The sequence below is a fragment of the Anoplopoma fimbria genome, chromosome 11, assembly GCF_027596085.1.
Source record: "Anoplopoma fimbria isolate UVic2021 breed Golden Eagle Sablefish chromosome 11, Afim_UVic_2022, whole genome shotgun sequence".
NCBI lineage: Eukaryota > Metazoa > Chordata > Actinopteri > Perciformes > Anoplopomatidae > Anoplopoma > Anoplopoma fimbria.
Window position 1 is genome coordinate 4,002,607 of NC_072459.1, and position 17,648 is coordinate 4,020,254.

General features: G+C 36.1%; 2 protein-coding genes across 3 annotated transcripts; both read right to left on the minus strand.

Annotated features, from left to right (window-relative positions):
• Positions 1–364: 364 nt before the first annotated feature.
• Positions 365–1,658, minus strand: aanat2 (arylalkylamine N-acetyltransferase 2). The gene is made up of 5 exons (XM_054607760.1): positions 1,613–1,658; positions 1,480–1,494; positions 1,265–1,438; positions 818–972; positions 365–670 (listed from the first exon to the last, which is right to left on the minus strand). Exons 1-5 carry the CDS (start codon positions 1,656–1,658, stop codon positions 365–367), a joined length of 696 nt encoding a protein of 231 aa, XP_054463735.1.
• A 5,547-nt stretch (positions 1,659–7,205) lies between these two features.
• Positions 7,206–16,511, minus strand: mgrn1b (mahogunin, ring finger 1b). 2 transcript variants are annotated; one of them, XM_054607079.1, is made up of 17 exons: positions 16,200–16,511; positions 14,405–14,523; positions 14,151–14,239; positions 13,888–14,034; positions 13,210–13,327; positions 12,685–12,751; positions 12,493–12,536; positions 12,350–12,397; positions 12,125–12,193; positions 11,871–12,030; positions 11,622–11,731; positions 10,384–10,598; positions 10,053–10,164; positions 9,924–9,969; positions 9,716–9,820; positions 9,262–9,307; positions 8,906–8,994 (listed from the first exon to the last, which is right to left on the minus strand). In XM_054607079.1, the coding sequence occupies exons 1-16, from the start codon at positions 16,285–16,287 to the stop codon at positions 9,267–9,269; spliced, it is 1,578 nt and encodes a 525-aa protein (XP_054463054.1). In that variant the 5' UTR covers positions 16,288–16,511; the 3' UTR covers positions 8,906–8,994; positions 9,262–9,266. The 2 variants fall into 2 exon arrangements, with proteins under 2 accessions (XP_054463053.1, XP_054463054.1); XM_054607078.1 differs by lacking the exon at positions 9,262–9,307 and having other exon boundaries at positions 7,206–8,994.
• Positions 16,512–17,648: the final 1,137 nt, after the last annotated feature.

Genomic DNA, 17,648 nt, shown 5'->3' on the forward strand with positions numbered 1-17,648 from the left:
AGTGAAATGTGAATGATTTGACAAATAACAATAAATAAATGAAGAAACATCATAAAGTTCACAAAGCCAAGATGCTAATGGTGACAGAGGGAACATGATTGGATGTCTGATAAGTCAAATTAACTATAAAGCCACTGGTTCCTCTTTTTGCATGAATCCACTCTGGTCCCCTCTGCCCTCACACAGTCTGCAGGATACTGTGAGATGCTGATGCTTAGGGGGTCCAGTAAGAGCTTCTACCCATACTGAACCCAGTCCTCTGGTGCTTACTGGCTCTGTGCCTCTATCTTTCGGCTGTGTTATGTTAATCTTATCTGCCCTGAGTCCATGTTAGAGGTGAGTGCCTGGAGTAGAGGCTCATGGACTAGCAGCCACTGTTCCTCCGTGCATACGCCTGCCCACCCACCAGGTACTCCATCTCTTGGAATTGCATGTTGGATACGGAGATGGCTGATGGTCCTTTCTCCTTGAAGCCGGCCTTGAGGTAGAAGGGCACCAGAAAGTCCTCGCAAATCAGCAGAGCTCGGCGGAGGCCTGGCACACAGCGCAGGTACTGCAAGTAGCGCCACAAGAGGATGGAGCCCTTTCCTTGCTGGCGACAGTGACGGTGCACTGAGAGCACATGCATGTGCACAGTGGGGGTGTCTGGGACATGCTGAGTCATGGCCTCCTGGAAAAAGAGTACATAGAGGCAATAATTAAGTAAAAGCTCCCATGAGACAAAATTCACCTGCACCAGAGCAAGTTGGTCATTTGCATGGAAAAGCCAGGCCTGTCACATTGTATTCTTTACAAATTTTCGTAAGTGTTTTTATACCTGCGAGAGCCTCTCCTTGTCCCAGCCAGAGCCGATGATGAAAGCTACCAGCTGTCCTTCCTCAAACCAACCCAGCGACAGCTCAGGGCACTGACCCAGGAAGTTAAGCACTTCGTCCAGGATAAGTGGACACTCTCCAGACACAGAGACAAATGCTGGGGGGAAAAAAGAAACTGTTTATTCATTGGGTCATGTCCTGGGAATAATGAGGATGAAGAAAAAAGACTACCGGATGAATGAAATGTGTTTTCTTAGAAGTTGAAGCAGGCACTAAGACGATATTGAATACTTAAAAGATATGATACATTTATACCGTCCCCAATGACAGAATGGAATAAACAGTGTATTCCCTTTATCAAATACACACAGAAAGTCAGTCAAGTTTTTACCTGATAATACACAGTGTTATAACAAATAACTTATATGGTGTGCAGAAACTTGACTTACCTTCTCTCTCAATCTCAAACACACTGATGGCGTCCTGTGGCGTGAGGTTCCTGAACTCGCTGGCGGGGAGTGTGTGTCGTCTCTGTCGCAGAGGGTTGACCACTCTGACCGGTGTCTTCAAAAAGAAGGGCTTGATGAACGGTGAGCCACTGACCTGTTGTGCCATGTTGCCTCAATAATACAAGACAGGGGGTTCTGATTATTGTTATCTGTTTTTTTTCTCTTCCAGCCTTTTGCAATATAATGATGCTATAAATGATCTAGTCAAAGTAAACAATACCTTTCTAACAAACACATCTGTCCTACAGCTCTGACTGTAATGTAACTTACTTCAGTAGGCAAGCCGACCGTGGTGTCGCTCCAGCTCTCTCCTCGTCCTTCTCTCTGATCTCATACTGTAAAGCGGTCGTCTTAAAGTAGCTGTCTGTGCACGTGGCTCTAAATCCCCTTCTTTCAAATGAAAGACATTATGTTCACGGGTATTTATTTTGTAGTTTAACCTCAGCTAAAGATTTTGACATCAATTATTTGTATGCTATATTCCCCACACCTTAATTAAGATGTTTGTGATATTTTCAGATATTGACTGTGTGTAAAGGATCTTGTGTTACAATGAGATTTTATGCATGATTAGATTGAACAGTTAAAGCAGATTAGTTATATCACTGTTCACCTTCATTACGAAAAGAAAAACATGTACTGTATATTGGCACATGCACTTACTGTTAATTCAGGTATGTGTTTTTCAGGGTGGGGTTGAGTGAGATGGGGTGAGACTGGATGGGTGATACGCACATTTTTTGGGAGATCAAGGGCATGTGGGCTAATTTAACCGTAATGACGGAGGGTGGAGATTTGTGTGGATTGCTGTTGGGATGATTTCATGCCTCAGAGGTTTAGCACAAGCTAATTAAATGAGAGAGCACTTGCTTTGACTGGCGAGGTAAGCCTGTTTAGACAGACTTGCTTGATTGTCCACACAATATAGTAGACAATTCAGTGTAAATGAGTGGTTTCATGGAAAGACAATCCTTAAGCTCTATATCATTAAATCTCAGCTCAATCTTTCATTTATTGTTTTATGGTTGTGCAAGTGTCTGATAGTTTAAAACGGCATTCCTAAAAGATTTGTTTTTTAAAGCAAATGCAAATAATGAAAGTAAACAGTTGTTTGAAATGGTCTATCTTATTCTCTGCAGAAAAACAGATTTCACGCCACAGTAACCCGGCTTGAGGCTTAACCTTAATATTGTTAAACGTAACCTTAAGAGATGAAACCAAAATAGAATTGTTTAAAGGATTATTGTTTCACCCCATTGCTTCCTTTTGGGCTTCACTTCAGTGATGAATGGGAAATCTCCCATGTCATCTGGACAGCTGGCCAATCACAAATGCAAGAACATCTCTGCCAGTGAGATCATCAGATTTTAGAGGCAAGCATGTACACAGTTGTTCAGAGATTAAATCGCCTTTTGCAACTCTGTCAATCCGTGTGGCCTGTGAGGGGAGGGGCAGTCTGAGATAATTCCCCATGGCCTCTTAAAGCCAGTTATAGCCAAGTGAATGATAAGGTTGAGTTTTCAGAATCCCAAAACACGTTTTAGTTTTTCAGACGAGCTAATAAATTTAAAAGAGCTCTGGCACTGCAGATCTTATATGTATACAGTATAACCTCAGCCACTGGCCCTCTCTAGTTTAAAGTGTCATAGATCCTTATCACATTTACAGCACATGTAAAGTATACACATACACTTGCACACACACTTTTTCACTGTATTATGTTTTTATAGCCACGGTGTAACTTAAAACTCATTAAATGTTAAACTGGTGTACACCTGCTGGTCCAGCTGAGCAGAGAGCAACCGTTAACCAATACTGCTGAAGAATGTTATGCTTGAAATCTGAAACACCAAGAATTCATCCTTAAAGGAACAGTCACAAAAACAGCAGGTTATTCTAGTTTCTAAGTGAGACCTAATAATATACAAAAGATCCCATACAATGAGAAAGACATGCTTCTATTTATTTATTTTTTGTACTAAGAGGTATATAATACAAAATCTATAAATAACACCCTATCTACAGTAACCATTATCATTTTCTGACTATATAAATGACTCTCCAGGCAATTCTAATAAACATTTATAATGTGCTCAATGCCAAGAAGAATTTAGTATCACCAAAAAACATCAATATTAAAGTAAAGTTAAAAGAGACAGTTATCGAACAATAATTCAACAGTAAGCAGAATTGTTTCACTAGCCGGCCACTATTTGCTCTGACGCATTTTCCAGTCTTTTCGTAGGGGTTTTGTTTGGCTATTGCCACCAAAGTGTAAGTCTAATTAATTTATACGTATCCAAGGTGTATCTACATGTATACATAGACATTTACATTTCTAATTACTATATGAAATTGACTTTAATGAAAGAAAGTAGTACTAGTAGAACTGGGGAGTATTTCTTCATTGAAAGAAAATAAAGAACGACAATGAAGGCTTTTTTCAATATAAAAGATGTTGTCCCTACTCTGTAAGATCACACAACTTCATAGTCAACATCTCCCACACGCCATGTCACCACAAAGGTTCCTTGCCACTTGCCGAGAAATTTGGAGGTGGAAGAAGGGAGTCTACTTCCTCTGTTTTACAAGCGCTGTTAATGTTCCTTGGCCCTTTATTTACATTCTGTCATGACCTGTTTTTGACACTTTTATGATATACTATACTATGACACTTTTATGGCATATTGACTATGTTTTTTTCAAAATTGTATGGCATACAATAGTTTTGGAATACTAATATATATGCTAATACTAATACTAATTTGGTAAAATGATTTACTTTGTCCTAAGTTTGAACCTGGGACCTAATGTTAAATGATAGGGTCATAGCTCAGATGTTTCTCTGGGAATAATAATGGTTACTGTTATCTAGATAATAAGAATCACCTTATCCATGACCAATGAAATTAATACCTAGGAAAACTTAGGGAGAGGTAGTTGTAACGTGGCACAAAATGTTTTGTGACTGGTTTATTGATCAATGACATTGACAAGATTATTAAAACACTTTTTAACAAATAGCACAGACTGATTTTTATTGAACTAAATAATCACCCTCTCCTGCCTTTTGATGACTACTACATAAGTGTCTAAATCAATTCTGTTATTAAGTGCATATTATGTTCAGGGAAGATATGTTTGGGGAAGAGATCTGAGAGGTTAATATTCTGTGGCAACATAGATTTTCCTCCTTCACACAAATTATTCCTTCACAGATTCATCATTGTTTATCTAAAACTAATTTCAAAATCAAAGCTATCCTAGTCATCTGTTGACATGTGTTTTGAGCCTGCCTCATATATGTGTAAGGTGTAAAGCTGGCAGAGATGAGTGCTCTATCAGGATAAGCAGTGCCCCCTGTTGGCAAAGCAGAAAGCAAAACTGTCCTGTGGGTTTTTGTCACACTACAGTTGAGCAAATAACACATGGATTTTAATTGAGAGCTGACACTAGGCCTACAATGTTTCAAAGACATGTTGGGTTACAAGAACATAGTATAGTACGTCGTAAAAATTCATAAATAAGTCATTGTTGGTCAAAATACAAGGCATAGTATAAGTTATTGAAAAATATGGCATAGTATAGTATGTCGAAAAAAGTCATGAAAAAGTCATAGTATAGTGTGTTAAAAATGAAGGCATAGTATAGTATGTCGAAAAAAGTCAAATTATAGTATGTAAAAAAAAAAGTCCTAGTATAGTATGTCGAAAAAAGTCAAATTATAGTATGTCGAAAAAAGCATCAAAAAGTCATAGTATAGTATGTTAAAAATGAAGGCATAGTATAGTATGTCGAAAAAAAGTCATAGTATAGTATGTCGAAAAAAGTCATATTATAGTATGTCGAAACAAAAGTCATAGTATAGTATGTCGAAAAAAAGTCATAGTATAGTATGTCGAAAAAAAAGTCATACTATAGTATGTCGAAAAAAGTCAAATTATAGTATGTCGAAAAAAGCATCAAAAAGTCATAGTATAGTGTGTTAAAAATGAAGGCATAGTATAGTATGTCGAAAAAAGTATAGTATGTCGAAAAAAAGTCATAGTATAGTATCGAAAAAAAAAAAAGTCATAGTATAGTATGAAAAAAAAAAAAGTTAAAAAAAAGTCATAGTATAGTATGTCGAAAAAAGTCAAATTATAGTATGTCGAAAAAAGCATCAAAAAGTCATAGTATAGTATGTTAAAAATGAAGGCATAGTATAGTATGTCGAAAAAAAGTCATAGTATAGTATGTTAAAAAAAAAAGTCATATTATAGTATGTCGAAAAAAGTCAAAAAAGTCATAGTATAGTATGTCGAAAAAAAAAGTATGTATAGTAAAAAAGTCATAGTATAGTATGTCGAAAAAAAAAAAAAAGTCATAGTATAGTATGTCGAAAAAAAAGTCATATTATAGTATGTCGAAAAAAGTAAAAAAGTCATAGTATAGTATGTCGAAAAAAAAGTCATAGTATAGTATGTCGAAAAAAAGTCATAGTATAGTATGTCGAAAAAAAAAAAAGTCATAGTATAGTAAAAAGTATGTCGAAAAAAAAAAAGTCATAGTATAGTATGTTAAAAAAAGTCATAGTATAGTATGTCGCATCAAAAAGTCATAGTATAGTATGTTAAAAAAAGTCATAGTATAGTATGTCGAAAAAAAGTCATAGTATAGTATGTCGAAAAAAAAAAAAGTCATAGTATAGTATGTCGAAAAAAAAAAAAGTCATACTATAGTATGTCGAAAAAAGTCAAATTATAGTATGTCGAAAAAAGCATCAAAAAGTCCCAGTATAGTATGTTAAAAATGAAGGCATAGTATAGTATGTCGAAAAAAAGTCATAGTATAGTATGTCGAAAAAAAAGTCATAGTATAGTATGTCGAAAAAAAAGTCATAGTATAGTATGTCGAAGTCATAAAAAAAAGTCATAGTATAGTATGTCGAAAAAAAAGTCATAGTATAGTATGTCGAAAAAAGTCAAATTATAGTATGTCGAAAAAAGCATCAAAAAGTCCCAGTATAGTATGTTAAAAATGAAGGCATAGTATAGTATCGAAAAAAGTCATAGTATATGTTAAAAAAAAGTCATAGTATAGTATGTCGAAAAAAAGTCATAGTATAGTATGTCGAAAAAAAAGTCATAGTATAGTATGTCGAAAAAAAAAAGTCATAGTATAGTATGTCAAAAAGTCATAGTATAGTATGTTAAAAATGAAGGCATAAAAAAGTCAAATTATAGTATGTCGAAAAAAAAAAAGTAGTATAGTATGTTAAAAAAAATCAAATTATAGTATGTCGAAAAAAGTCATAGTATAGTGTGTTAAAAATGAAGGCATAGTATAGTATGTCGAAAAAAGTCATATTATAGTATGTGTTAAAAAAAGTCATATTATAGTATGTCGAAAAAAAAAAAAAGTCATAGTATAGTATGTCGAAAAAAAAAGTCATATTATAGTATGTCGAAAAAAAAAAAAGTCATAGTATAGTATGTTAAAAAAAAAGTCATATTATAGTATGTCGAAAAAAGCATTAAAAAGTCCTAGTATAGTATGTTAAAAATCGAAAAAAAGTCATAGTATAGTATGTAAAAAAAAGTCATAGTATAGTATGTCGAAAAAAAAAAAAAAAGTCATAGTATAGTATGTCATATTATAGTATGTCGAAAAAAGTCATATTATAGTATGTCGAAAAAAGCATTAAAAAGTCATAGTATAGTATGTTAAAAATGAAGGCATAGTATAGTATGTCGAAAACAGTCATAGTATGTCGAAAAAAGTCCTAGTATAGTATGTTAAAAAATAAGGCATAGTATGTCGAAAAAAGGGTCATTAAAAATTCACTACTGACACAACAGTAGTAAATAAGTGTTATGATGGATCACAAAACCACTGATAGTTGAAGTACTGAATATTTGTTCTTTATTGTCATACACATGCTGCTATACACACAAGGAAAGACAGTATTGATTTTACAGAGAGCCACAAACCACCTGCCGTGGAGTTATCCTGGATACCAGGTCAATAGTGGTCAGAACAGGGACAGGAAGGCACAGTGTCAAGTTGAAATGGCACAGAAGAGGAAGGGGGAAAGACAAAATTACCGTGTTACTTAAAAGCAGTGAGAGGTTTAATCTACTACAAATTCACATGCAAATGCTAGCCCAATTATTAAAATGCCATGTTTGCACTTATTGCATTGGATGTGGTCCTTCCAATCAAACATCTGCTTGAACCTCAAGTACTAAGATTAAATGCATAATTAATAAATGTCCATAAAATAGTAAATTAAGAAATTCAATTATATATTGCAACAACTATAACGAGATACAATTTTCCTGTAGCATGAAGTTTGCGATAGAAAAAAAAGGCTCTGTACATGAACATCAAAATCCAGTCTACGGGATGAAAACTGTTTTCATATTGTAGCATTTAAACGAACACAAATGTCCAATGCAACAAGCAGGCAGCCATATCAATTCAAGGCACATAGATCTATACGCATGGCGCTACACATAAAGGACCATGTCATGTAAATGTGACGCAGCCACACAAACACTAGACCCCCTTTCTTTGCAGCTACGTCACATAAGCTGACACGAGCATTGCCACGAAAAGACTGTACAGAGATCTGCGAAATCTACGACAAGCACGCTTACTGTGCCATAGTGAGTCAGCATACATGTAGCAGGAGAATCAATGCTTGTTGCAGGCTTTTGCTATCTTTGAGTTTAGCTGTTAGGATGTGAATCTGTAGCTCCTATTTATTATCCAAGTCTTATATAATGTGCATGTTAACTGAATCTATTTTTTTTTATGTTATATGCAAGAATACAATTTTGGAGGTAACCACACAGGATTCTAGTAAAGTTCTGATACATAGATATCACATCATTAAAATAATAAACATTACATGTAGATGTTTAAGACTGTAGACAACTTAAACTCATCTCATCATGAACTCTTGTTATAAGGAATGGATTATAAACGATTTTGTTGGAGTGCAAAATCACTTCAAATGAACACACGATTACATAGGTAATATGTTTTAAAATGTTTGCTCATAACTCAAATCAGCCTTACTGTAAAAATAAGTTCTCAAGTCATTAATGTATTTCACTGATGAATACAATATCTAGACACAAACCGTATTAATAAATTCTTTTGAATTTAGTGTTAAGCAATTGATACAGTTAATTTAAAGTAAGTGTGCTTAAAACCACCATGACAGGTAGTGAAATATCTCTGGAATCCACAAAACTAGACCAAAACTCTGGTCAAGACACACAACTGAACAACCATCCGACAGTTAATGAAATGTTTTCAAAGCCAGGGAACTTTTCTTTTTTAACATCAGTCATAGAGAAAGGGACCAAGAACATCTTTGCAGGAATCAAATTTCTTTTCTAATGTCAGAGACAATTAGCCCGGTTGGACTTCCTTTCAGGGCTTTCGTTTGCTCTGATCAGTGAATCAGAAGACTGGGTGGTCGGGTATAAGGAATAGAGGAACTTGATGATCTTTGTAACGCAGACATCTGTTCTGATGGATGGGAGGGAAAAGGATGGATCAGAGTTAGGGGTTGAGGTGGTCATCTTCCATATGAAGGCTGCTTGTGGGACACAGGAGAGGCTGGCTGGAGCAGTTTGTGCTCTGACTTTTCAGGCTTTCTGTTGACTCAGATGACCCTGAAGAGGAAGAAGCAATGGATAAACAACATGGCTCAAAGTGAACTTCCCAGTCAGACTTCACATAAATAGAGACGTTAATAATAAACAGTGCTCATTCTTGATCAGATGGGCCTATCACAAGAAATTCATATGCTAATACCTGCTGGATCTTTTGTTATACTAGCTGGGATGGATGCCTCTGGATCTTTTTATGTGGAATAGGATTCAGTGTGAGTAGTAGAGCTATTACACAGAGAAGCAGAGCAGACATGAAAGCCTACATACCACAGTTATTCCTCCATACCAATAGAGCAGGAATCAGGACCTAGAGCTGCCCAAAGTGAGGCGGAACGAAGGGATAAGACGGCAGGACACAGGAGGAGGAGAGTTAGGAAACAGAGAGGAACAATAGCACACAGGTTAGATGCAAAGCACAGAGAATTAAAGCCTCGAGTCTTGGCTTTCAGAAAAGAAACGTTAGAGAACTAGAACTAGAAAGTCGTCAAAAATAAGAACTAGGCAGTTTGTAGTTGATAATGCTGTCAATTTTAGGACCTTATATACAGGTCCTAAAGTATTGACCAGCTTAAAGCTGTCTGTAAGTACAGGTCTATACTGTATATGGCTTCATAGATGAAGAGAGACGATTCTAATCTTCCCTTTCCTGTTTGCGGGGGGTTTACAGATTATTCTTGACAGTCTGGTATTTCTTCTCTGTTCCTGGCAGAGAATTTCTCACCTGGCAGAGACAAGTCGCCCGGTGGGTCGCTCTCTGTTTTGGTCAAGCTGCTGTGTTCACTGCTGCAGTCCTGTAGGATGTCTTCTCCAGCTTGCATCCTGTCCTCTGGATCACACAAGAGAGTAAATGTGAATGAATCTGACCCTCAAAGCCAACAAATCTTTACCAGTGCCACATAATTAACTGTCTGCCAAACAACGAAACTCACCATCATCCGGAGACAGAGATTCAGCCACGTCCTCTGTGGCTGTGGCCTGGAAGACAGAGGAAAAAGGAAAAGAATAAAGCTTTTGTTTGTAGCAGAGTTTAAATGTCAGTTGATGCAATGGCGGCTTACGTCAGTGGGGGCGGGGCTGCTGGACAGAAGTGTGTGTGGCTGAGCATCGGACATCTCAGACAGCTTCTCTTCATCTTCTTCCTGGATGGGGGAGGATGGAGATCTAAGGGTGCTGGAGTCGTGGACAAGACAAAAAATGAATTAATACAGAAATATACAAGTAGAACAGGTAATTCAATCAATCACAGCTACCTACATGGACAGATTTTCACTCTAATATGAATTCCAATTTCACTGTTACAGATACAAACATATTCATATTATCTAAAATCCTGTCCAAACCCGATTTCTTACAGTAATGTCTTTATGTGCATGTACAGGTAAATTATACCTGTCAGGTGACTTGCTGACTTTGCTTTTCTGCAGACTTCCATCACTTAAATGCTCTGGGGAGCTAAGCTGCCTGCTGTCGCCGCCGGGAACCCCTGAGAAGTTGATTTCATCATAGAGGGGGGCCGATGGGATGGCAGGAGACACTGACTGCAGACCATTCAGAGCCTCTAACAGGGAGATTGGTTCAAAGCCGGGAGGAACTGAGTCTGTGCTCTGCAAAGGGACATGGACGAGGACTGGTTGTAACAATGCACAATTTATGAACAATTGGCTGCATCATAACAGCACCTTGCAATTCAATCAGAGATGGGCTATTGCAGGTTTAGGCGTCAGAACCGTAGCCATCAGTCTGTGTTAAGTAGTTTCTGAAATAGGTGCTGTATGACATGCTTTACAAAGTTGCAAAGGCAAAATGAGAAACAATCCAAATATAGATATTTTACTTTCTTTTGTGGAGCAATAAGTTAACTTTTGGTGGCTAATTCAATATTTCATGCATCTCTGGTCTGCTACCGCTTGATTTGGCCATTCAGCAGGCCTGTACTTTGCTTTTACTGGTCTTTAACCCTGAAGCAGCCAGTTTATAACTTGGAGATGTTGACATGGCCACAATTTCTATGACATTTTTTATGACTTGAAATACTTTTTCATGACTAACTATACTAGGAAATTTATGTGCCATTTTTTATGGCATAAATAAAATGCTGACATTCTATACTATAACTTTTTTGCTGATATACTATACTATGACGTGACTTTTTTTGCTGACATTTTTATGACATAAATACTATTATTTCTTTATGACATTTTTTGTGCCGTACTATACTAAGTCTATTTTATGGCACAGTATACTATGACATCTTCTATGGCATTTTTTTATAACATAATTCTTTGTTACATACTTTTTAGGAAATACAATATAATGACTTGTTTATGACATAATATATTATGACTTTGGTATGACATACTATACTATGATTTTTTTTATGAAATACTATACAAGGTTGATTTTTTTTACATACATTACTATGTATTTTTTATGGCATACTATACTATATATTTTTTGACATACTATACTGTGACATTTCTTATGACACTTTTTATGGCATAGTGTAGTTACCTTCTTTATGGCACATGATACTATGACCACCCAAATTCATGCCCAGTTTCCCTTTGATGTTTGTGCACATCTTGGCCAATTTCATCTGATTACACACAGATGTACATGAGACTTACTGAGTGCTCGTCGTGGTCCATAGTCTGAGCCAGAACGGGGCTGAAGGACACGGGGGAAAGAGCACCAGGCTTTTTCCTCACAGCTCTGATCTGCAGCAAGGCTCTGAAGGCTGGTAAACAAACACAGGCTCGAATGAAAACACATTTGTAATTTAAATCTATTATGTTTAACTTTGACTACTCTGAAAATAGCATCAATTAAGCACCTTAAAGAGCAGAACTCCATAAAAATAATGCAACACTTCTTACGCAGCCTGCAGATTGGACAGTTGTTGGCCTGGTAACGCAGGGTGTCTGCACAGGAGTTGCAGAGACACAGATGTCTGCAGGGCAGGATGAGTGTATCTCGCAGGTCCGACAGACAGACGACACACTCGTTGCTGTTGTCACTGTTCTCATCATCTGATGGCTGGAGAAAGAAAACAAAACTAAATCATGAGTAAAACATTAAATAACTTTAACAGCATTGTGATTCATAAATATGGTAAAACTTTCAATGAAACCTTGGTTTCTTGGTTGTTTTTGTTCTCAATCCCATAGATCTCCTGTAGGAGGTAGCTCACACGGTCCACCTGAAGGGATGCAGAGACAGAAATAATCAGGGACACAAACACATGTACGGTGATAAAAAAGCGAAATATCCAATGTTGAAAGAAATGAAACAGTGTAATATCACTGTGAATGTGATTAACAAATAATGATTGAAATAAGGACAATCATAAACCTACAATTTGCTTCTGCTTCAGAGGCTTGACGGAGAAACTACCATCAACGTGCTGGAGATGAGAAATGAGAAAACAAACATGTTTTAGCTACAAAATTGTTTTACTCAGATTTAAATGATTTACTTTTTATTTAGATGTATACGTACTCTTTCAAAGGCTGCCAAAAGTACGTGAGCATGTCCGAGGCAATCTGGAAAAGAACACAGAAAATACAGATGTTTATCTAAATGTGTACGTAAGCAACTGTTAACAGTGACTGATGAACTACTGTTTTATGTTACTACTTCATAAATATGCAGTGCAGCCAGTCTCACTATTCCTGAGCTCGAGTGACCTACCGTCCCCTTCATCAACCACAGCTTGGATTACCATAGGAAACACACCCCGGTCGAGGTCAAAGTTCAGCTTTAACGGAAAAGTTAAATAGATTTTATTATTCAATGAGGCACGCTTACAGACATAAACCAACACCAGTGGAGAAAAATTGATTATGTGAAGTGTGATCCGGTAATAAACTCCACTAACTGCTGCAGATACTTCTCTTCTAAATCAAAGACCTGTTATTTATATTTATACATAGATATAACCCGATATATTACATTATCTTTAAATGTATTCTTAATATTTAAGACAAAGGCTCTTTCTGTAATTAAATGTTGGAAACGCTGTAACATTTGTTTTGCTAATTATTTTAGCCAAATGTTACATTCATTCAATGAAATTCTTGAAGAAATTACTATCTTAAATTACATTCAAACAGACAGATCTAGGCTGTATCTGCAAACACTAATTACAAAATGTATTGTTCATCTTTTTTTTTTAAGTTATAAAAAAAAAAAAAAAATATATATATATATACTTACATCTTCCTCTTTCCACTCGGTGAAATCTATTTTGAAAGATGGCATGGAGAACTGTTGGCTCACCCCTCGCTTGTAATGCACAGTCTCAGACACCAGTGATGGATTCTTTGGGCTGTATCTGCACACGATATGAGAAAAATCAATACATTCATTAGCGTCCCTAGAGAAGACACAAATAATGAGGACTGAATATCATAGCACGACAGTAGCAATATCTAAAATATATAAATAATGCATCATCTTTCTGTCTCATCTCATCGTAACACAATAAGTTCAGTGCAAACTGTTACTTTCATCTTCTTCCAAGTCTCCTTGACAGTATCCATGGTGACGGGAGGTTGCTAAGAACCCACTGTATCTATTCTCGTCTACACGCTCTCAGGCTTGAATCTCACTATCTATAAAACAGAGTTGAAATGTCTCTGGCACAAGGTTTTCCACTAATATAATGCTTCTTTGTTTAAGTCTGAACAATGGATCCTCTCAAAGGCCGATAGATGTGGGCTAAGGTCGTTTCACAAATGGAGTCACATGTGATGATTCAAATGAAATAAGAGCGTAGATAAGAGTCAGATTCCGTTAGCTGAGTTTTTAACAGTTCACCCTCTGTGCTACTAAAAGCTTAAGCTTCATCGGACCCTGTCCCATAAAAAAGGAGTTTTGAGATCAAAATCTTACACTGCCATCCCATTGGAGAACTCCTCAAAAGCTTGGCAGTAGAGGGTGATGGCCACCCGAGCATCAGCATCAAAGGTGAACTCCACACCATACTGAACCTTTGGCTTTCCACCTTCCTCCACCGTGGCGTCAGAGTCATCTTTATACCTAGAGTCAAGAGGTTTAGACTTTAGGTTGATACAATGGAGATTATTTTCTTTCAGAAAACAGTTATGTATTTTAATACTGTGATTTGTATCGTGTTACTGTTTTGTTATCTTTACCTGACCAAACGCAGAGAGTCCTTTCTAATGTTGACGAGACTCCTCAGGGTTTTCACAGGCTCGTGGGGTGCAGGCGTCACATATGGAAACTATTGACATAATAAAAGCATTATGGATGATGATATTTGTTTGTAATTATCAACATGGTCTGACTAATCTTTTTACTGCTATAAAATGTAGAACTGCATCATAGTAGTTTTAAAGCTGTCCTCAGATGATTAAAACAACTGGAATGAAGAAACATCAGTTTTCACCTGCACTGGCCTATTTCCAAGAAAATTCAGGTCCATGTTTTCTCCAAAGAGGTATCCCTCTGGATGGGGTGTGTCAAATTTCTCTCCTCCCATAAAGAAGTGGCTCGCAAAATAATTCCCTGAAGACCAGAGGAAAAAAAACATGAATAACAAAGCTGCTGCAAGAAACATCATATAGTGACACTGATCATTTTCTTACTTTGTTTTTCTACATTTCTTTATAAAGGTGTGTCTGTGTCAATGCATTCAACATCTCAATTATGATATAGTTACTTAAAATGATCTGCCTGTGAAAAATAAAATGGTTTAGCTGTACAAATGGTTGGCTAAAGTGTAATATGACTATTTTAAGATATATGTTTGAGCTCCTGGTTAATAATACAGTCGAATACTTATTGTATTCGTATTAGTTTGTTTCTGTACTTTTGCTCTGGTTTATGCTCTTAGATGCTTGTTTAAGAAAGGAGATGCACTTATGACTTCTGGTGACTAGTAGTTCTCTTGAATACCTATGTTGAATACACTTATTGTAAGTCTCTTTGGATAAAAGCGTCTGCTAAATGACTGTAATGTAATGTAATGTAATGTTTCAGAGGCACGAGTACAGTAGCCTCAGCAAGTCTTGAACCCCAAAACAATGTCACACTTGTAATGACAACATTACATTTCAGGTTTTTGTTTGAAGTGTAATCATTCTAACCATCCATAAAAAAATAGGAGGATTAAATATGATGAAGAGTATCGTCATCATCACCATATCAATCCTCACAGGTGTGTCCTGAAATGCAGGAGATTATATGACATTACATTACATTACAGTCATTTAGCAGACGCTTTTATCCAAAGAGACTTACAATAAGTGTATTCAACATAGGTATTCAAGAGAACTACTAGTCACCAGAAGTCATAAGAGCATCTCCTTTCTTAAACAAGCATCTAAGAGCATAAACCAGAGCAAAAGTATAGAAAAACTAATAGAAACAATAAGTGCAACAAACTAATACTAATACAATAAGTGCAACAAACTAATACGAATGCAATAATTGCAACAAACAAACAAACAAACTAATATGAATACAATAAGTGCAACAAACTAATACTAATACAATAAGTGAAACAAACAAACTAATACGAATACAATAAGTGAAACAAACTAAATAAAATACAATAAGTGCAACAAAACAAATACTAATACAATAAGTGAAACAAACAAACTAATATGAATACAATAAGTGCAACAAACTAATAGGAATACAATAAGTGCAACAAACTAATACAACAAACTAATACTAATACAATAAGTGAAACAAACAAACTAATACTAATACAATAAGTGCAACAAACTAATAGGAATACAATAAGTGAAACCAACAAACTAATACTAATACAATAAGTGAAACAAACAAACTAATACTAATACAATAAGTGCTAAGTGGAAGGCTCAGGGTAGCTCTTGACCAGGTGAAAGGCCAGTTGACAGTAACGTGTTTTTATGAGAGTTATGAGTTAAATCAATACTGTTTGGTAATATCACATTACAAACACTGCCTTAAAGGTCTGTTTTGAAGATGGGAAAGCTTTGTTGACATGGCTGTCATGTCTCTGTGTGTCAGCCTCGTTTGTAGCTTTAACACCACGTGATTAAAACACTTTGTTTGGCTTCATGTGTTTATAATCCAGATGCCACAAAAACACAACAAACCAGCTGACAGTCCTGTCCAGCAGCACGTGGTTCACCCTGATCAATACCTCACTGTGGACACCAGCTGATCACATTGAAGTGCTGATCTTTTACCTGATTTGGGAGGGAATCGATAAGCAGAGTTGGCCTGGATATCGATATCCTCGACACCAGCAATCCTGCGACTCAGGATGGAGCCCATCTTCCTCTGCTGGTGCTAGCTTGTTAGCTTAGCTTAGCTAGCAGCTAACAGCGCGTCACCTGCTTTGATCACCTCTTCCTCCAGACGGACACTACGGTCAACAACAAGACAGAGCAGAGCAGACACGAACACGTTCCGTTAGTTTGACATGTTACGGGTTCAGTTTATGAATGCTAATGCTAATGCTAACGCTAACAGGAAGCAAAGCGAGGCGAGAGAGACGGCTGTTGTGGTTTTTTTTTTTTTTTGCGAGAGCTGTATGAAAGACGCGTCCTGATTGGCTGTATGAAAGACGCGTCCTGATTGGCTGTATGAAAGACGCGTTCCTGATTGGCTGTATGAAAGACGCGTTCTTATTGGCTGTATGAAAGACGCGTCCCTGATTGGCTGTCCGGGTGTTCTGATGTCAGCGCAAGTTGGTTTTTTATATGTAAAATAAAGATAATAGTAGAGCAAAATAAAGACAAATGTCGCCTTTTTTTTTTTTTTTTATATGTAAAATAAAAATAATAGTAGAGCAAAATAAAAACAAATGTCGCCTTTTTTTTTGTTTTTTTTTATATGTAAAATTAAAATTATAGTAGAGCAAAATAAAAACAAATGTCGCCTTTTTAAAAAATGTTTTATTATTATTTATTTTTTAATCAATAAAGGAATATATCGATCTATATCTTGTCGGCACATAACACATGATATTAATAAAATAATGTGCACACTAGTTCTAAAATGACCAAATAAACGTGTATTGTGCTCCAAAGAGACATACATAAATGAATTGACAGATCATTTTCAAGTATCAATAAGCATATCATCATGTTCAACAATATGCCCCATAAAAACACTTCAATGAATAATGTACTTGTGAATGTTTTGACGGTAGAGAACATATTAGAAACTCAACTTTTTAACATTTTCTGTATTGTTTTTATTTTAGGTGTGGATGGTAATTTATGTGCGAATGTGTTTGCCTCCCTCTAGTGGACACAGTGAGGAATTGCATGACACAAAAATAATCAAAATAGCATCAATGCAGAAGGTATAGATTTCCTGTTTCAAAATAAAGTAAATAAAACAATTTAGGAATAATGATAATAATCATAAATCTAAAAAGAAGTTGGGCGGTACTGAGATGCTAGAGAACCATCATCGGTAACAAGTGATTACAGGTATGCTTTATTTCCCTGGAGATTTATATATACAGACAGACAGACAGACATATATATATATATATATATATTATTTATTTGCATTAATACTGCCTCCACAAAGATGAACTGCAAAAGGCTAACACACCGGGTTAATATAAATATAATCATTATTATTAAATATTTGAAGGATGGTGAGGCATTTTATTATTATAT